The following is a 21280-nucleotide window of genomic DNA, read 5'->3' as shown; positions in this document are numbered from 1 at the left end:
ACAAGCTTCCCACAATAAGTTGGGTGAATTTTGGCCCATTCCTCCTGACAGAGCTGGTGTAACTGAGTCAGGTTTGTAGGCCTCCTTGCTCGCACACGCTTATTCAGTTCTGCCCACAAATGTTCTATAGGAATGAGGTCAGGGCTTTGTGATGGCCACTCCAATACCTTGACTTTGTTGTCCTTAAGCCATTTTGCCACAACTTTGGAAGTATGCTTGGGGTCATTGTCCATTTGGAAGACCCATTTGCGACCAAGCTTTAACTTTACAGCGGCTTTAACAGTATGAAAAATGTATGCACTCACTAACTGTAAGTCGCTCTGGATAAGAGCGTCTGCTAAATGACTTTTAAAAAAATAATAATAATAATCCTGACTGATGTCTTCCTCATGATGCCATCTATTTTGTGAAGTGCACCAGTCCCTCCTGCAGCAAAGCACCCCAACAGCATGATGCTGCCACCTCTGTGCTTCACGGTTCGCACCAAAGTACGTTCATATCTAGGAGACAGAACATGTCTCCTTCCTGAGCGGTATGACGGCTGCGTGGTCCCATATTGTTTATACATGCGTACTATTGTTTGTACAGATGAACGTGGTACCTTCAGGCGTTTGGAAATTGCTCCCAAGGATGAACCAGACTTGTTGAGGTCTACAATTATTTTTCTGAGGTCTTGGCTGATTTCTTTTGATTTTCCTATGATGTCAAGCAAAGAGGCACTGAGTTTGAAGGTAGTCATTGAAATACATCCACAGGTACACCTCCAATTGACTCAAATGATGTCAATTAGCCTATCAGAAGCTTCTAAAGCCATGACATCATTTTCTGGAATTTTCCAAGCTGTTTAAAGTCACAGTCAACTTAGTGTATGTAAACTTCTGACCCACTGGAATTGTGATTAAGTGAAATAATCTGTCTGTAAACGATTGTTGGAAAAATTACTTGTGTCATGCACAAAGTAGATGTCCTAACCGACTTGCCAAAACTATAGTTTGTTAACAAGACATTTGTGGAGTGGTTGAAAAACGAGTTTTAATGACTCCAACCTAAGTATATGTAAACTTCCGATTTCAACTGTATATAACTTGTTTCCTAAAGATGACAGCATAATATGTATATATTGTTGTTGTTTTTTTCATGGGAAGTTGAATGCCAAGTTTTATTTTTAATCAACATTTTGTAAATGACATCTGACTGTTACTCAAAGTAAATGTTCATAACATTCCCTTTTTATTGATGACAGATTTTTGTGTGTGTAGTTTACTCAATAAACTGTAGTTTATACTGTATGTTGAGATTGGAATTCAAACGTTTAATTTTAGACCAATGACAGCATTACGAGATGAAACCGATTGGACCGTAGCAGCAACATTGTATCTACTGTACTTATCTGAACGTAATGACATCATCCGGTGTGACGCATAGGGAAACATTATTCAACTCAAAGAAAGCACAGAAGGGTTGCAGTCCAAACACGTTATTTTTTACCACCTCAGCCCTTGCGCCAGCCACTTTTCCTCGTCGAAACCGGATGCAGTTTGATTGCCATCTTAAGTGGAGGTCCAATTCACTAACATTGCCCCCTCGGCCCTCGATTTAACTCGAGGGAGCGAGTGAACAACTTTGATCACTTGCTTGGTTGATATGACCCACAATTCAATGCAAACTGTAGTCACATGTCAAACTCTGGTGTCGGCAAAGTGTCAAATAAAATCAACAAGGCTGCATTTTCGGTATGTCAGAAAAAGTATGAAGCTAGCTTGCTAAAAAATATATATAGACATTGATTTTAGCGTTGGCAAATTGGCTTAGTCTCGTAGTGAGGAGCCTATAAAACGTGGCTAGATGCGTAAATATATTTTTTGGAATACATTACCAAACTATAAAACTAGCTAGCCAGCTATGGGTAACTGTAGCTAGCTACCTGACACGAACGCTTACTAGCTACATTTATAGCTTTAGGTTGGTTGTTTTTAAGCTCAACTTCAATATTTCCAACAAGGACGTTGCTTCTCCGATCATCACTCTACCTCGCTTGGGCAAGGGACGTTTAAGGTACACTCGGATGTGACGATGTAAAACGTCATTCAAGGGCTGAGATTTTAGGCGGAGGGCTGTCAACTTAGATTTTGAAACGCAGCCATGATTACGCGCGGTTGAGGACGTAGGCTAACACTCGTTTGTACAACGCTACAACAAAATCGTTTATTTAAAAATATTTAGTATTTTCAAAAATTGGTACTCTAGTTTTATCTACATTGAGAGTCCTGGAGGGACAGAAAAGTAACGTGGACCGTTCCTGGAAGAAACCCGTTATAGAGATTGAGCGCGCTCTTGTACCGAAACTGGAACATTATGGGAGCTGTCTTGGGGGCCTTTTCTGTCGCAAGCTGGGTAAGGTGCTTCTCGTATATAATCACGAACATATTTGTGAACAAGAACCAGGTTGACATATATGAAAGAATGGCTGAGTATCCCAGGCAAGTTCAGCTGAGGTGAGCTCAAAAAAGGTTGTCAGGATCAGATGTGGAAAAGTACCCAGTTGTCATAAAATTAAAAAAATATAATCCTTTAACCAAAATGTTTATGGATAGCCAGGGACACACTCCAACACTCAGACATAATTTACAACCAAAGCATGTGTGTTTAGTGAGTCCACCAGATCAGAGGCAGTAGGGATGACCAGGGATGTTCCCTTGATAAGTGCGTGATTGGGCTATTTTCCAGTCCTGCTAAGCATTCAAAATGTAACTAGTACTTTTGGGTGTCAGGGAAAATGTATGGAGTAAAAGGTACATTATTTTCTTTAGGAATGTAGTGAAGTAAAAGTTGTCAAAAATATAAAAAGTAAAGTACAGATACCCAAAAAAACTACTTAACTTAAGTACTTTACACCACTGGTCAGGCGGATGCTTAGAATCACCAGGAGGCTCAGGTGCCTGTCATATCTGAGACGAATTACATAAATGAAACTAACAAAATGGAATGGTCAGCCTATGTAATTGACTTGTGTCAAAAACATGCTTTTAATTGGTCTCTGCTCTGGTTTGCTCATCTACACAAATCTCAGGTCTCAATGTGTTTACATCTACAGCGCAATCGGAAAGTATTCAGACCCCTTCCCTTTTTCCACATTTTGTTACGTTACAGCCTTATTCTAAAATGGATTAAATAAATATTGAAATACATCCACAGGTACACCTCCAATTGACTCAAATTATGTCAATTAGCCTATCAGAAGCTTCTAAAGCCATGATATCATTTTCTGGAATTGTCCAAGCTGTTTAAAGGCACAGTCAACTTAGTGTATGTAAACTTCTGACCTATGGAATTGTTGGAAAAATTACTTGTGTCATGCACAAAGTAGATGTCCTAACAGACTTGCCAAAACTATAGTTTGTTAACAAGATATTTGTGGAGTGGTTGAAAAACGATTTTTAATGACTCCAACCTAAGTGTATGTAAACTTCCGACTTCAACTGTATATAAGGTCCCACAGTTGACAGTGCATGTCAGAGCAAAAACCAAGCCATGAGGTCAAAGGAATTGTCCGTAGAGCTCTGAGACAGGATTGTGTCGAGGCACAGACTCGGAGGAAGAGTACCAAAACATTTCTGCAGTATTGAAGGTCCCCAAGAACACAGTGGCCTCCATAATTCTTAAATGGAACAAGTTTGGAACCACCAAGACTCTTCCTAGAGCTTCCCGCCCGGCCAAACTGAGCAATCGGGGGAGAAGGGCCTTGGTCAGGGAGGTGACCTAGAACCTGATGGTCACTCTGACAGAGCTCCCAAGTTCCTCTGTTGAGATGGGTGAACCATCCAGAAGGACAACCATCTCTGCAGCACTCCATTAATCAGGCCTTTATGGTAGAGTGGCTAGACGGAAGCCACTCCTCAGTGAAAGGCACATGACAGCCCGCTTTGAGTTTGCCAAAAGGCACCTAAAGGACTCTCAGACCATGAGAAACAAGATTCTCTGGTTTGATGAAACCAAGATTGAACTCTTTGGCATGAATGCCAAGCGTCACATCTGGAGGAAACCTGGCACCATCCCTACGGTGAAGCATGGTGGTGTCAGCATCATGCTGTGGGGATGATTGTCAGCGGCAGGGACTGGGAGACTAGTCAGAATCGAGGGAAAGATGAACGGAGCAAAGTACAGAGAGATTCTTGATGAAAACCTGCTCAAGGCCTCAGACTGGGGCGATGATTCACCTTTCAACCGGATAACGACCCTAAGCACACAGCCAAGACAACGCAGGAGTGGCTACGGTACAAGCCTCTAAATGTCCTTGAGTGGCCCAGCAAGAGCCCGGACTTGAACCTGACCTAACATCTCTGGAGAGAACTGAAAATAGCTGTGCAGCAACGCTCCCCATCCAACCTGACAGAGCTTGAGAGGATCTGCAGAGAAGAATGTGAGAAACTCCCCAAATACAGGTGTGCCAAGCTTGTAGTGTCATACCCAAGAAGACTCAATGCAGTAATCGCTGCCAAATGTGCTTCAACAAAGTACTGAGTAAAGGGTCTAAATATAAATGTAAATGTGATTGTTCCGTTTTTTTATTTTGTAAATACATTTTCTAAAATTTGCTTTGTCATTATGGGGTATTGTGTGTAGATTGATGAGGAAACAAAATAATTTAATCAATTTGAGAATAAGGCTGTAACGTAACAATGTGGAAAAATTCAATGGGTCTGAATACTTTCCGACTGCACCGTAGAATATAAAATAATATTCATTTTCATATAAGATAGGGAATTGGGAAATACAGTATCAACTATTTGTCTCCCCCAAGTAGCCCACAATATACACATATTATGGGACAACAGTAAATCCTAAGGGTTAATCATACTAGGCTACTAGTAGTCACATGCTCTACTCATGATTAATTAGATTAACTTTGTTGCCTTGTCCTAGTCTGAAAACAACAGCCATGGCATGATTAAACCTGTTCACAAATAGACCTACTGTAGCTAACCTGTTGCCATAATATGTACACTACCGGTCAAAAGTTTCAGAACACCTACTCATTCAAGGGTTATTCTTTATTTTTACTATTTTCTACATTGTAGAATAATAGTGAAGACATCAAAACTATGAAATAACACATGGAATCATGTAGTAACCAAACAAGTGTTTGAGATTCTTCAAAGTAGCCACCATTTGCCTTGATGACAGCTTTGCACACTCTTGGCATTCTCTCAACCAGCTTCATGAGGTAGTCACCTGGAATGCATTTCAATTAACAGGTGTGCCTTCTTAAAAGTTAATTTGTGGATTTTTTTTCCTTCTTAATGCATTTGAGTCAATCAGTTGTGTTGTGACAAGGTAGGAAGGGTATACAGAAGATAGCCCTATTTGGTAAAAGACTAAGTCCATATTATGGCAAAAACAGCTCAAATAAGCAAAGCGAAACGACAGTCCATCATTACTTTAAGACATGAAGGTCAGTCAATACGGAAACTTTCAAGAACTTTGAACGTTTCTTCAAGTGCAGTCGCAAAAACCATCAAGCGCTATGATGAAACTGGCTCTCATGAGGACCGCCACAGGAATGGAAGACCCAGAGTTTCCTCTGCTGCAGAGGATAAGTTCATCAGTTACCAGACTCAGAAATTGCAGCCCAAATAAATGCTTCATAGAGTTCAAGTAACAGACGCATCTCAACATCAACTATTCAGAGGAGACTGTGTGAATCAGGCCGCATCAGGTCGAATTGCTGCAAAGAAACCACTACTGAAGGACACCAATAAAAAGAAGAGACTTTCTTGGGCCAAGAAACACGAGCAATGGACATTAGACCGGTTGACATTTGTCCTTTGGTCTGGACTCCAAATTGGAGATTTTTGGTTCCAACAGCGTGTCTTTGTGAGGCGTGGTGTGGGTGAACGGATGATCTCCACATGTGTATTTTCTGCCGTAAAGCATGGAGGAGGATGTGTTCTGGTGTGGGGGTGCTTTGCTGGTGACACTGTCTGTGATTTATTTAGGATTCAAGGCACACTTAACCAGCATGGCTACCACAGCATTCTGCAGCGATACACAGTCCCATTAAGCCCAAACCAGATGGGATGATCATTTGTTTTCCAACAGGACAATGACCCAACACACCTCCAGGATGTGTAAGGGCTATTTTACCAAGAGAGTGATGGAGTGCTGCATCAGATTACCTGGCCTCCACAATCCCCCAACTTCAACCAAATTGAGATGGTTTGGGATGAGTCGGACCGCAGAGTGATGGAAAAGCAGCCAACAGGTGCTCAGCATATGTGGGAACTCCTTCAAGACTGTTGGAAAAGCAACTGATTGGCTCAAACGCATTAAGAAGGAAAGACATTCCACAAATTAACTTTTAAGAAGGTACGCCTGTTAATTGAAATGCATTCCAGGTGACTACCTCATGAAGCTGTTTGAGAGAATGCCAAGAGTGTGCAAAGCTGTCATCAAGGCAAAGGGTGGCTATTTGAAGAATCTCAAATATAAAATAGATTGATTTGTTTAACACTTTTTTGGTTACTACATGATTCCATATGTGTTATTTCATAGTTTTGATGTCTTCACTATTATTCTACAATGTAGAAAATAGTAAAAATAAAGAAAAACCCTTGAATGAGTAGGTGTGTCCAAACTTTTGACCGGTAGTGTATGTGGAGCAGTAAAACCTACATGTAAAACTTAGTCTACATATACAGTGGGGAGAACAAGTATTTGATACACTGCCGATTTTGCAGGTTTTCCTACTTACCAAGCATGTAGAGGTCTGTAATTTTTGTCATAGGTACACTTCAACTGTGAGAGACGGAATCTAAAACAAAAATCCAGAAAATCACATTGTATGATTTTTAAGTAATTAATTTGCATTTTATTGCATGACATAAGTATTTGATACATCAGAAAAGCAGAACTTAATATTTGTTACAGAAACCTTTGTTTGCAATTACAGAGATCATACGTTTCCTGTAGGTCTTGACCAGGTTTGCACACACTGCAGCAGGGATTTTGGCCCACTCCTCCATACAGACCTTCTCCAGATCCTTCAGGTTTCGGGGCTGTCGCTGGGCAATACGGACTTTCAGCTCCCTCCAAAGATTTTCTATTGGGTTCAGGTCTGGAGACTGGCTAGGCCACTCCAGGACCTTGAGATGCTTCTTACGGAGCCACTCCTTAGTTGCCCTGGCTGTGTGTTTCGGGTCGTTGTCATGCTGGAAGACCCAGCCACGACCCATCTTCAATGCTCTTACTGAGGGAAGGAGGTTGTTGGCCAAGATCTCGCGGTACATGGCCCCATCCATCCTCCCCTCAATATGGTGCAGTCGTCCTGTCCCCTTTGCAGAAAAGCATCCCCAAAGAAAGATGTTTCCACCTCCATGGTTCACGGTTGGGATGGTGTTCTTGAGGTTGTACTCATCCTTCTTCTTCCTCCAAACACGGCAAGTGGAGTTTAGACCAAAAAGCTATATTTTTGTCTCATCAGACCACATGACCTTCTCCCATTCCCCCTCTGGATCATCCAGATGGTCATTGGCAAACTTCAGACGGGCCTGGACATGCGCTGGCTTGAGCAGGGGGGACCTTGCGTGCGCTGCAGGATTTTAATCCATGACGGCGTAGTGTGTTACTAATGGTTTTCTTTGAGACTGTGGTCCCAGCTCTCTTCAGGTCATTGACCAGGTCCTGCCGTGTAGTTCTGGGCTGATCCCTCACCTTCCTCATGATCATTGATGCCCCACGAGGTGAGATCTTGCATGGAGCCCCAGACCGAGGGTGATTGACCGTCATCTTGAACTTCTTCCATTTTCTAATAATTGCGCCAACAGTTGTTGCCTTCTCACCAAGCTGCTTGCCTATTGTCCTGTAGCCCATCCCAGCCTTGTGCAGGTCTACAATTATATCCCTGATGTCCTTACACAGCTCTCTGGTCTTGGCCATTGTGGAGAGGTTGGAGTCTGTTTGATTGAGTGGGTGGACAGGTGTCTTTTATACAGGTAACGAGTTCAAACAGGTGCAGTTAATACAGGTAATGAGTGGAGAACAGGAGGGCTTCTTAAAGAAAAACTAACAGGTCTGTGAGAGCCGGAATTCTTACTGGTTGGTAGGTGATCAAATACTTATGTCATGCAATAAAATGCAAATTAATTACTTAAAAATCATACAATGTGATTTTCTGGATTTTTGTTTTAGATTATGTCTCTCACAGTTGAAGTGTACTTATGATAAAAATGACAGACCTCTACATGCTTTGTAAGTAGGAAAACCTGCAGAATCGGCAGTGTATCAAATACTTGTTCTCCCCACTGTAAGTATTTGATCACCTACCAACCAGTAAGAATTCCGGCTCTCACAGACCTGTTAGTTTTTCTTTAAGAAGCCCTCCTGTTCTCCACTCATTACCTGTATTAACTGCACCTGTTTTGAACTCGTTACCTGTATAAAAGACACCTGTCCACACACTCAATCAAACAGACTCCAACCTCTCCACAATGGCCAAGACCAGAGAGCTGTGTAAGGACATCAGGGATATAATTGTAGACCTGCACAAGGCTGGGATGGGCTACAGGACAATAGGCAAGCAGCTTGGTGAGAAGGCAACAACTGTTGGCGCAATTATTAGAAAATGGAAGAAGTTCAAGATGACGGTCAATCACCCTCGGTCTGGGGCTCCATGCAAGATCTCACCTCGTGGGGCATCAATGATCATGAGGAAGGTGAGGGATCAGCCCAGAACTACACGGCAGGACCTGGTCAATGACCTGAAGAGAGCTGGGACCACAGTCTCAAAGAAAACCATTAGTAACACACTACGCCGTCATGGATTAAAATCCTGCAGTGCACACAACGTCCCCCTGCTCAAGCCAGCGCATGTCCAGGCCCGTCTGAAGTTTGCCAATGACTATCTGGATGATCCAGAGGAGGAATGGGAGAAGGTCATGTGGTCTGATGAGACAAAAATAGAGCTTTTTGGTCTAAACTCCACTCGCCGTGTTTGGAGGAAGAAGAAGGATGAGTACAACCCCAAGAACACCATCCCAACCGTGAAGTATGGAGGTGGAAACATCATTCTTTGGGGATGCTTTTCTGCAAAAGGGACAGGACGACTGCACCGTATTGAGGGGAGGATGGATGGGGCCATGTATCGCGAGATTTTGGCCAACAACCTACTTCCCTCAGTAAGAGCATTGAAGATGGGTCGTGGCTGGGTCTTCCAGCATGACAACGACCTGAAACACACAGCCAGGGCAACTAAGGAGTGGCTCCGTAAGAAGCATCTCAAGGTCCTGTAGTGGCCTAGCCAGTCTCCAGGCCTGAACCCAATAGAAAATATTTGGAGGGAGCTGAAAGTCCATATTGCCCAGCGACAGCCCTGAAACCTGAAGGTCTGTATGGAGGAGTGGGCCAAAATCCCTGCTTTAGTGTGTGCAAACCTGGTCAAGACCTACAGGAAATGTATGATCTCTGTAATTGCAAACAATGGTTTCTGTACCAAATATTAAGTTCTGCTTTTCTGATGTATCAAATACTTATGTCATGCAATAAAATGCAAATTAATTACTTAGAAATCATACAATGTGATTTTCTGGATTTTTGTTTTAGATTCCGTCTCACACAGTTGAAGTGTACCTATGATAAAAATTACAGACCTCTACATGCTTTGTAAGTAGGAAAACCTGCAAAATCGGCAGTGTATCAAATAATTGTTCTCCCCACTGTATAATGACATGCATTACATGTAATGGCATATATGTAAGAACATGCATTTCTTTGTCATCTCATACAGTGGTTTTGTCATTATAGCCTAGGGCCTAGAGCGAAATGTCATATTGTAACAACAAGAGGACAAAAGTGCGTTGGGCCTCTTTTTGGTGCAGCTCAGTGATGAGTTATACAGTCGTACTTTGTCTCAGACCCAGGTAGTAAGTGTTGGCCAAGACCCCTATGCTATACTACCCAGCAAACCCAAGCCACCACCACAACCACCACCACACAATGTTGCCATGTATCGTTTCAAAAACAATAGTAGGACGGGATATTCGGTAACTACTCTACATGCCTCTAGAAATATGAATTTAGGTTTTTCTGAGATTTACGATTGAGACAAACGCATACAACAACAAGCCTAATCCAATGTCTTCCGACCTCCATTTGAACTGTCTGGCTATTGGACAGTCCACTTCTGTTTCATGGTTCATCTCCGCTTTGACCCAGCTAAAGCAGGTCAGGACTAAGTTAACTCCAGGATGTCCTCATCAGTCGTGTTATAGGGATGGCTAGCTAGCTAGGTGGCTGGCACACATTCTGGCTTCCCATGGCTAAGCCGACCTTGTGTCTGCCTGCCTGGGGAATTGAGTTGTTTACAAGCTCCCAGGCTAGTAGGCTACCTACCACTCTGCAGAGTCAGGTGTCTTAAACACCTGCATCCCTTTGTAACGGTTGGGCTATTGTCAATACTGCAGCAAAACCCACTTTTGGTGTGGTAGGTTAGACCAATGTATTGTTTCTCTGTCTTGGTTGAATCAGTTGGCAACAGCTTTTTTAAGCGGACTTGATTTTACTCTGCAATCTTCCCCTTCGCCCTCTTGTGAATGTTTTTAAATAGCATTTGAGGAAGTTGACAAGTTTGTTTCGCCTCAGATTGTAGCCCTCTCAGAGAAGACAAAGCACATTTCTCAGACTGGCACCCAGGCCAATTTGAAATAAACCCCAAAAGAAAACTCAAAGATAATTGCTGGGCTGTTTTGATTGCGTTTGGATTCGGTTCAAGTCTACTACCACATTGCTGCAAGTGCCAATACTAAGGTTAATCAGTCTGCATCGACTGGCTTGTCCCTAGCTGGCCTATAATGTTACGGGAACGTTTGGCAACGGTCTTTCCCTATCTCTTTCCGTCTAGGTGCCGTGTCTGTGTAGCAGTGCAACATGCTTGCTGTGCAGATGCTGTCCCCAGAGCAAGAACTCCACGGTGACGCGAGTCATCTACGCCTTCATCCTGTTTCTAGGGACCATTATAGCCTGCATCATGTTGTCACCGGGAGTGGACGAGCAGCTAAAAAAGGTACGAGACGGGCCAATCAATGTGTTTCTCAATATGCATACTACCATACTCCACACTCTCATGCTCCGAGTGCATTCTCCGAGGACGTTCCTCTTGAGTCCGTTCTTGTGAGGGCGAGTGTGGAGAACGCATAAAACATTACATTTGAGAAGCACTCCCCCTACTGTATTACCTCACACACTGCCCCTCCCCATTCACTGAACCTTCTTCCAGCCAGGACAATGGCAATAAAGACGAAACAAGATATACACAAAGCAAACGTTTTCTTCATAACTATCAGCTAGCTATATGTGAATCGTAATAATGTAGTTAACCAGATAGTTTAACAGGCAAAAATAAAAAAGTAATGTTATGCAAGGTAATGTCAATTATTTGTAACTAGCTAGCTAACAGTAGTAGCACAGATAGAACAATGGGTTAGTTATAAAAAAATTAATACATTTGGTAGTAGTTAGCCAGTTGGCCCTATTGACTTATGATGGGATTGCGATCTATGCAGTGGGTATTGTAAGCTGGTAAACATGCCAAAATTAACACGTCACAGCATGTATTTATTAATTTTTTCAAGATACAATATTGTAGTCAGGTAACATTAGATTTGATTGGGAAACATTTAATTCTGAAGTCAGTTTATTTTCTCTCGCTTCAGCTCAAGTAATGGCCGCCATTTATGTCGAGAAGTGTTGAGACGTTTTTTTTAGTTGGTTGCATCATATTACTGTTCGATCAAATCGTATTTGTCACATCCGCCGAATACAACAGGTGTCAATGCATGCTTCGAAATGTGTACGAGTGGAGTACGCATCCGAGAAGTGCCCTCATGCGCCGACCCTCCCGTGCTCCAGATTGCGTGCTCGGAGCACGCTAGTATGCATATTGAGAAACACTGTGTGTGTGTGTGTGTGCGCATGAGATGATGAGCCATGATGTGTCATAGTAGATGTTTGTGTACATGGTGAATGGTCATTTGTTGCTTTAATAATGCTTGAATACATGGGGAGGCTATTGGTGGGAAGAGTTAAGTCACACACAGTATAAAACAGTAGGGGCCTACACAGAGTTGCAACCTTACTGCATATTAAGGTTGCATTAACATTGCAAGTCTGTGTATACTGTCATTCTAAATTGAAACATTGACATATACTGGTAACTGACAAAATAACGGAAACTCCAACATAGTGTCTTAATAGGGCGTTGAGCCACTAAGAACCACCAGAACAGCTTCAATGCACCTTGGCATAGATTCTACAAGTGTCTGGAACTCTATTGGAAGGATGCGACACCATTCTTCCACAAGAAATGTAATAATTTGGTGCTTTGTTGATGGTGGTGGAAAACGCTGTCAAATCAAAATCTATTTTATATTTGAGATTCTTCAAATAGCCACCCTTTGCCTTGATGACAGCTTTGCACACTCTTGACATTCTCTCAACCAGCTTCATGAGGTAGTCACCTGGAATGCATTTCAATTAACAGGTGTGCCTTCTTAAAAGTTAATTTGTGGAATTTCTTTCCTCCTTAATGCGTTTGAGCCAATCAGTTGCGTTGTGACAAGGTGGAGGGGTATACAGTAGATGGCCCTATTTGGTAAAGACCAAGTCCATATTATGGCAAGAACAGCTCAAATAAGCAAAGAGAAACGACAGTCAATCATTATTTTAAGACATGAAGGTCAGTCAAAAATTGAAAATTTCAAGAACTTTGAATGTTTCTTCAAGTGCAGTCGCAAAAACCATCAAGCGCTATGATGAAACTGGCTCTCATGAGGACCGCCACAGGAAAGGAAGACCCAGAGTTACCTCTGCTGCAGAGGATAAATTCATTAGAGTTACCAGCCTCAGAAATTGCAGCCCAAATAAATGCTTCACAGAGTTCAAGTAACAGACACATCTCAACATCAACTGTTCATAGGGGACTTTGTGAATCAGGCCTTCATGGTCGAATTACTGCAAAGAAACCACTAGTAAAGGACACCAATAAGAAGAAGAGACCTGCTTGGGCCAAGAAACACAAGCAATGGACATTAGACCGGTAGAAATGTGTCCTTTGGTCTGGACTCCAAATTTGAGATTTTTGGTTCCAACCGCCGTGTCGTTGTGAGACGCGGTTTGGGTGAACGGATGATCTCTGCGTGTGTATTTCCCACCATAAAGCATGGAGGAGGTGTTATGGTGTGGGAGTGCTTTGCTGGTGACACTGTCTGTGTGATTTATTTAGAATTCAAGGCACACTTAACCAGCATGGCTACCACAGCATTCTGCAGTGATACGCCATCCCATCTGGTTTGGATTTAGTGGGACTATCATTTGTTTTTCAACAGGACAATGACCCAACACACCTCCAGGCTGTGTAAGGGCTATGTTACCAAGAAGGAGTGCTGCATCAGATGACCTGGCCTCCACAATCCCCCGACCTCAACCCAATTGAGATGGTTTGGGATGAGTCGGACCGCAGAGTAAATGAAAAGCAGCCAACAAGTGCTCAGCATATGTGGGAACTCCTTCAAGACTGTTAGAAAAGCATTCCAGGTGAAGCTGGTTGAGAGAATGCCAAGAATGTGCAAAGCTGTCATCAAGGCAAAGGGTGGCTATTTGAAGAATCTCAAATATAAAATATATTTTGATTTGTTTAATACTTTTTTGGTTACTACATGATTCCATATGTGTTATTTCATAGTTTTGATGTCTTCACTATTATTCTACAATGTAAAAAATTGTAAAAATAAGAAAAACCCTTGAATGAGTAGGTGTGTCCAAACTTTTGACCGGTACTGTAGGTTAATGAGGCAATACAAATATGATGGGACTAAAATTAAAGGGCATTTAGTTGATAAAAAATGACCCACTGTTTTTGTCATTTTGACCATAACTATACTAAAACATTATTCAAATGACAAAAATGTGACTAACACTTAATGATATGAGAGTCAAAATGACTAAGACTAAACTAAATGAACACTGCTGTATGAATGGTTATAATACTGTATGTGAAAAGCTGACATTTGTAGTATAGTCACTCATGATAGTAGCCAAGTTGTTGTTGACTTACAGTACCAAAGTGAAAATGTTAGGTTATTGAATACAGAATCATGCAGCCAGGCTATAGTAATGCTGGTCTACTCTGTACAGTAGGTTAGACTGACCTGAACGGTTTGTGCCAATGTCCATCTGTGCCTGTAGATTCCTGGGTTCTGTGAAGGCGGAGCAGGCTCTTCTATCCCAGGAATCCATGCCAACATGAACTGTGGGATCTTTGTGGGCTACAAAGCCGTGTACCGGGTGTGCTTCGGAATGAGCATGTGTTTCCTGGCGTTCGCTCTGATTATGATCAATGTCAAGAACAGCCGAGACCCGCGCTCCGCCATCCACAACGGGTAACCAGCCATCACATGATGCACCCCTTAAAAAAATATATACATAAAATAAAAATACTACAAGTAAAGGCCTACGTGTAATACTACTTGTTACTATGCCAACTTTGACTTAAAAGTCAGTATTAAGGTGAATACCCTTTATTATTATAAACTGAAAATAACATGTACACTGCTTGTAACTTAACTAATGTCATAATGAGGTACTGGTAAGACACCCTTGTTTGTTGACAATTTTCTTTCTGTCATACAGTATGACTATCACACTGCTACACACACTGTCACAACAACCAATGGCAATATTAATGAAATAATCTCTTCCACAACAGGTCACTGAGCTAACGTGTTTTAGGCCGCCGTGCCTCTCTGAAACAGAGGAGAATAACTGCACTAGAGTTTATAGTAACAGCAATACAGCATAAGCCTAATCATGTACAGTGCACGCGGAAAGTATTCAGACCACTTCCCTTTTTCCACATTTTGTTACGTTACAGCCTTATTCTAAAATTGATAAAAGTATTTTTCCCCCTCATCTATCTACACACAATACTCCATTATGACAAAGCGAAAACAGGTTTTTAGAAATGTACATAATAAGCCTATTCATGTATATTTACTAGGTATACCCTTGCAACAAAATAACCATATGTGCATTTTTTTTAAATGCTCATACTGTCAATATAAAAAAATATATATATTTTATCTGTACACCACATCAAGTGCCATTATTGAAAGATCATGTCATGTGATCACACTTCTCTGTTTCAATAATACTTACTATAATACTATTCGTTTTTTTATTTCATATTTATTTTCTGTACTTTCTAATAATGATTCATGAAGTCTATCACATTTTCTTTCAAAATGCACATATGGTTCTTTGTCTGTTCGATTCAGTTGACGAATGACTTCCTTTCCCCCATGCAGGTTTTGGTTCTTTAAGATTGCCACCATGGTTGCAGTGACAGTCGGTGCCTTTTATATCCCTGAGGGGCCTTTCACTCACTGTAAGATTGACACAATTTAAATAATGTGTCATAGTTTATGATGCGAAAGTTGATATTTGTGTATTAATTATGATTGATCAATGTAGCACTTGACCATGCATAGTATGCACAATCAGCATAAACATGAGTGATATACTATTAATGGTTGATATTACAATTTATTGTAAGTTGTAATTGAAATATAGTAATAACTTTCTACTTAGCCGTGCTTGTGGATAGTTGATGGTGTGTGTGTCTGTGTCTGTGTGTTGGTGTGTGCAGTGTGGTTCGTGGTGGGGATCTCTGGGGCGTTCTTCTTCATCCTGATCCAGCTGATTCTGATGGTGGACTTTGCCCACTCCTGGAATGAGTCCTGGGTGGACAACATGGAAAGCGGGAACTCCAGGGGCTGGTACGCAGGTGAGTCTGCCTGACCCTCTGCTGGGGGAAGTCAAATCAAATCAAACTTGATTTAAAATCCACTTACAATCGCAACACACTTAGTTAGCAGTAAAACACTAAAATGAAAGAGAAGAAAAAGGTGGAATAAAAGAGCATCAACACAGTGTTTATGATTGGCCAAATTATTGTTGTTTTGATCATTAGAGATGCTGATGTGACATTTATTTGAAGTCCTGTTTTAGCAAGTATTCACCTGGTACTTTTTAGTAAAGTATGTGATATCAATTCAAGCAGGTAAATACATGGTGAACTGTAACATAAGGTCAATTGTCAATAGTGCTGACAGTATATAATGCTCTACGACAGAATCTGTCCTGCTTTATCAAAACAATGCAACTCGAATCTGATTCTCTCTATCGTCTTCCGTCTAGCCTTGTTCGCTGTAACTGGACTCAACTACGTCATGGCCTTCATCGCCGTCGTCATGATGTACGTCTTCTACACGCAGTCAGAGGGCTGTCTGCTCAACAAGTTCTTCATCAGCTTCAACGTGATTCTCTGTGCCGTAGCCTCTGTCGTGTCCATCCTGCCCAGAGTACAGGTGAGCCCTCGTTCAAGGTTCTTTCAATGCTCGTTTTAAAGTTCATATTCATCATTTCATTCGTAGATCAGTTTAGCATTTGCCCCTGTAGTGGTTGAGGTTAGCATTTGGGGGAGCGTAGGCTGAACCTAGATCTGCTACATTTTTATGGTACGCTTTTGACATTTTAACTGTAATCATATGAGTGTGACCCATCGGTGTATTGATTATCTGGTAACTGCTGAGATAAACTGCCTGCAGTGACGCCTCGAGGATAAGGATTGAAGTACAGCTTGAAATACTTGTGGTTAAGAACAAATCCAGGCCCTAATTATAACACACATGCCTACCAGTGGCGGCTGGTGACTTTTGTATATTTATTACATGGAGGATTTTTAATCCATCCTCCCTTTCCTACCTGGAGAAACCTCCAATGATGCCTACTCAGAGGTCACTTTCAACATGTTCAAGTTTCAATGTTTATTTGCCACGTGCACAGCATACAACAGGTGTAAAACGGTACAATGAAATTCTTTCTTGAGAGCTCTTTCCCAACAATGCAGTGATAATAATTTAGATAAGAGTTTCCAATTTCGGTCCTATGGCCTCCCATGGGGTGCACGTTTTGGTTTTTGCCCTAGCACTACACAGCTGATTCACATCATCAAGCGTTGATTATTTGAATCAGCTGTGTGATGCAAGGGCAAAAACTAAAACGTGCACCCATTGGAGACCCCAGGACCGAGTTTGGGAAACCCTGATATACACTACCGGTCAAAAGTTTTAGAACACCTACTCATTCAAGGGCTTTTCTTTATTTTTACTATTTTCTACATTGTAGAATAATAGTGAAGATATCAAAACTATGAAATAATGTAGTAACCAAAAAAGTGTTAAACAAATCAAAATATATTTTATGTTTGAGATTCTTCAAATAGCCACCCTTTGCTTTGATGACAGCTTTGCACACTCTTGGCATTCTCTCAACCAGCGTCATGAGGTAGTCACCTGGAATGCATTTCAATTAACAGGTGTGCCTTCTTAAAAGTTAATTTGTGGAATGTCTTTCCTTCTTAATGCGTTTGAGCCAATCAGTTGTGTTGTGACAAGGTAGGGGTGGTATACAGAAGATAGCCCTATTTGGTAAAAGACCAAGTCCATATTATGACAAGAACAGCTCAAATAAGCAAAGAGAAACGACAGTCCATCATTACTTTAAGACAAGAAGGTCAGTCAATACGGAACATTTCAAGAACTTTGAACGTTTCTTCAAGTGCAGTCGCAAAAACCATCAAGCGCTATGATGAAACTGGCTCTCATGAGGACCGCCACAGGAATGGAAGACCCAGAGTTACCTCTGCTGCAGAGGATAAGTTCATTAGAGTTACCAGCCTCAGAAATTGCAGCCCAAATAAATGCTTCAGAGTTCAAGTAACAGATACATCTCAACATCAACTGTTCATAGGAGACTGTGAATCAGGCATTCATGGTCGAATTGCTGCAAAGAAACCACTATTAAAGGACACCAATAAGAAGAAGAGACCTCCTTGGGCCAAGAAACACAAGCAATTGACATTAGACCGGTGGAAATTTGTCCTTTGGTCTGGACTCCAAATTTGAGATTTTTGGTTCCAACCGCCGTGTCGTTGTGAGACGCGGTGTGGGTGAACGGATGATCTCTGCGTGTGTATTTCCCACCATAAAGCATGGAGGAGGTGTTATGGTATGGGAGTGCTTTGCTGGTGACACTGTCTGTGTGATTTATTTAGAATTCAAGGCACACTTAACCAGCATGGCTACCACAGCATTCTGCGGTGATACGCCATCCCATCTGGTTTGGGCTTAGTGGGACTATCATTTGTTTTTCAACAGGACAATGACCCAACACACCTGCAGGCTGTGTAAGGGCTATTTTACCAAGGAGAGTGATGGAGTGCTGTATCAGATTACCTGGCCTCCACAATCCCCTGACCTCAACCAAATTGAGATGATTTGGGATGAGTCGGACCACAGAGTGAAGGAAAAGCAGCCAACAAGTGCTCAGCATATGTGGGAACTCCTTCAAGACTGTTGGAAAAGCATTCCAGGTGAAGCTGGTTGAGAGAATGCCAAGAGTGTGCAAAGCTGTCATCAAGTTAAAGGGTGGCTATTTGAAGAATCTCAAATATATATTTGTTTTAACACTTTTTTGGTTAATACATGATTCCATATGTGTTATTTCATAGTTTTGATGTCTTCACTATTATTCTACAATGTAGAAAATAGTAAAAATGAAGAAAAACCCTTGAATGAGTAGGTGTTCTAAAACCTTTGACCTGTAGTGTAGATAATAATAAAAAAAAACATTTTTGGTATCCGTTTGTAAATCACAGTTGTTTTGTTTAATTATTTTTAGAATTTCCATCCCCGATCCGGTCTACTCCAGTCCTCCATCATGACCATGTATACCATGTATCTGACCTGGTCGGCCATGAACAACGAGCCTGGTAAGAGATACTGTTATAGCTGCTGCCACAACAGCACTGCATCCTTATCTTGTTTCTCCTAATGTTCATTATTAATTCATACTTCATTAACCAATAGTTTAAATGCTTCTCTATATGACTAATTACTGGGTACTATCAAATAAATTCTTAATTACAAACACGTACTTGCTTAAACTCTACATTGCCTGAGCAAATTGCAAATTCACCTGTTCAGCTCAAGTCAAACTGAAAAGTCACCACCCCCTCCCATGGATTAATGATATGATTATGATTTACAACTAATTAAATAGTATATAAAAATGAAAGGGAAAAAGTGGAAATCTCAATATCGTTCATTTTTTCCCCTGTTGGGCAACCACCCCCCGGTCCCCCTTTAGACCGGACATGCAACCCCAGCCTGCTGAGCATCTTCCAGCAGACACTGGTGCCCACACTGGCCCCATTGGAGATCGAGAACCAGACGGTCGTGGTGATCATCGGCACCGAGGAGCCCATCCTGTCCTCCCCCTATCTGCAATGGTGGGACGCCCAGAGCATCGTGGGATTGGCCATCTTCGTCCTCTGCATCCTCTACTCCAGGTGTGATTGGTCAGCAAGGCAGACCTGAGTACAGCTACAGCACATCGTGGTTTGGGGAATAGAAGAAATGTACATTTGTTGGTGCCTCACAGTATTAGTGGATGTGGGGACTCCCCCGTTCACAGAATTAGAATTTCAGTTTGCAGTTTGAGCACTGTGAAAAGCGCTAATGCAATCCACTTTGGTTATAGTTTATTAAAGCATTACAATAATTAGAAATACTTATAAATGCTTACAAATGCTTTATATGTTATGTTATAATTGCTTATGAAATTATTATAGTGCTTATTATAATACTTATAAATGTGTACTTCCTTGCAGCATCCGCTCGTCCAACACCAGCCAGGTGAACAAGTTAACCATGGCCTCTAACGACAAGGTGATCCTGGAGGAGAGTAAAGCAGGCACCCCGGACGAGGAGGAGGGAGGGACCGGGAGAAAGGGTCCCAGGCGTGTGGAGGACAACGAGAGGGACACGGTCCAGTACAACTATTCCTTCTTCCACTTCATGCTCTTCCTGGCTTCGCTCTACATCATGATGACTCTCACCAACTGGTACAGGTCAGGATGGCCAAACTATACAGATGACCAGCGTCATGAAGTGCTGTGTCTGAAAACGTCACTAGCTGTTAAGTCCTTGCTTCCTCCGTCCTTGTTTCCTTAATTCCCTTTGAAGGATTTGAGGAGCCAAGGTCCCTCCCTCTGAAATCCTCCTCCAATGAGTTTTGAGGAAATAAGGACGGAGAGAGCAAGGATTGGACAGCTAGTGACACTCCCGTTGTTCATATTATGTATGTCAAAAATGGGGAGGAACCACAACGTTCTGACACTAAAGAGGAACGACATTCATTGCACATCGATACATGTTTGGCATGTGTTCTTTTATAGTTCAACATTTTATATTTCAACTCTGCACAACGGGAGACGGCTCCAACTCTCTAAAATGAAAGTGACCACAAAGCAACACAGAAATGTTGCAACGCAACACTTATACCATGGATATTTCTCCTACCGATTCACACCGTAACAATTGTTCAGATATGACAATATATATATATAAATCTTATTTTTTTCCCCACACAGTCCTGATGCAGACTACAATGCCATGACCAGCAAGTGGCCGGCGGTTTGGGTGAAGATCATCTCCAGTTGGGTGTGCCTTACCATCTACACCTGGACGCTGGTCGCCCCCATGATACTCACCAACCGGGACTTTAGCTGAAAACGCTTCCGCCAACACAGTATTTTCCTTTCACTTTCCTTATCATCATTCCTGATTTTCTTTTTTTGTTGTTTGTTTTTTGTTTTACATAAACATTGACCGCATGCCTACATTTCTCATGATTTCCTGTCAAAATGAACTGTGTTGTTTTGTGTATTAGATGTTGATAGTTACAAATCGGACCATTCCTGACCCTCTCCAAGGACCGTAAGGAGAATGAAAACATATTGTTCAACCAATGTTATATTTATCCCACATATATGTAGCACTTATAATTACATTTACATTTACGTCATTTAGCAGACGCTCTTATCCAGAGCGACATACAGCAGCAATTAGGGTTAAGTGCCTTGCTCAAGGGCACATCGACAGATTTTTCACCTAGTCGGCTCAGGGATTAGAACCAGCGACCTTTCGGTTACTGGCACAACGCTCTTAACCACTAAGCTACCTGCCGACCACGTCACATTAATTGCTTGATATCTGAGTTGAATTATTATTTTCAAAAGCATTGATTCCCTTTACTGTTATATTTATCTTTTTGTGTTTGAAGAAGTCGCTTAGTATGAGATTTGGTGACATTGTTTTGTTTCCGTATT

General features: G+C 41.7%; 1 protein-coding gene across 1 annotated transcript; it reads left to right on the top strand.

The window, feature by feature from the left end:
• Positions 1-1934: 1934 nt before the first annotated feature.
• LOC121578000 (serine incorporator 3) lies at positions 1935-21026 on the top strand. The gene is made up of 10 exons (XM_041892035.2): positions 1935-2394; positions 10895-11056; positions 14236-14429; positions 15354-15433; positions 15695-15832; positions 16246-16415; positions 18790-18880; positions 19258-19459; positions 19781-20020; positions 20543-21026. The coding sequence occupies exons 1-10, from the start codon at positions 2356-2358 to the stop codon at positions 20679-20681; spliced, it is 1455 nt and encodes a 484-aa protein (XP_041747969.1). The 5' UTR covers positions 1935-2355; the 3' UTR covers positions 20682-21026.
• The last annotated feature ends 254 nt before the right edge of the window (positions 21027-21280 follow it).

This window comes from Coregonus clupeaformis, chromosome 12 (assembly GCF_020615455.1).
Source record: "Coregonus clupeaformis isolate EN_2021a chromosome 12, ASM2061545v1, whole genome shotgun sequence".
Taxonomy (NCBI): Eukaryota; Metazoa; Chordata; class Actinopteri; order Salmoniformes; family Salmonidae; genus Coregonus; species Coregonus clupeaformis.
The sequence above is the reverse complement of the archived record's forward strand: the minus strand, read 5'-3'. Positions and strand labels throughout refer to the sequence as shown.

Bases quoted from the DNA above. Each gene is read 5' to 3' on its own strand.
- LOC121578000 (XM_041892035.2), top strand. From the start codon at position 2,356: ATGGGAGCTGTCTTGGGGGCCTTTTCTGTCGCAAGCTGG. The intron at 15,434-15,694 runs GTAAGATTGACA...TGGTGTGTGCAG, and splicing joins TGAGGGGCCTTTCACTCACT to TGTGGTTCGTGGTGGGGATC. The intron at 20,021-20,542 runs GTCAGGATGGCC...TTCCCCACACAG, and splicing joins ACTCTCACCAACTGGTACAG to TCCTGATGCAGACTACAATG.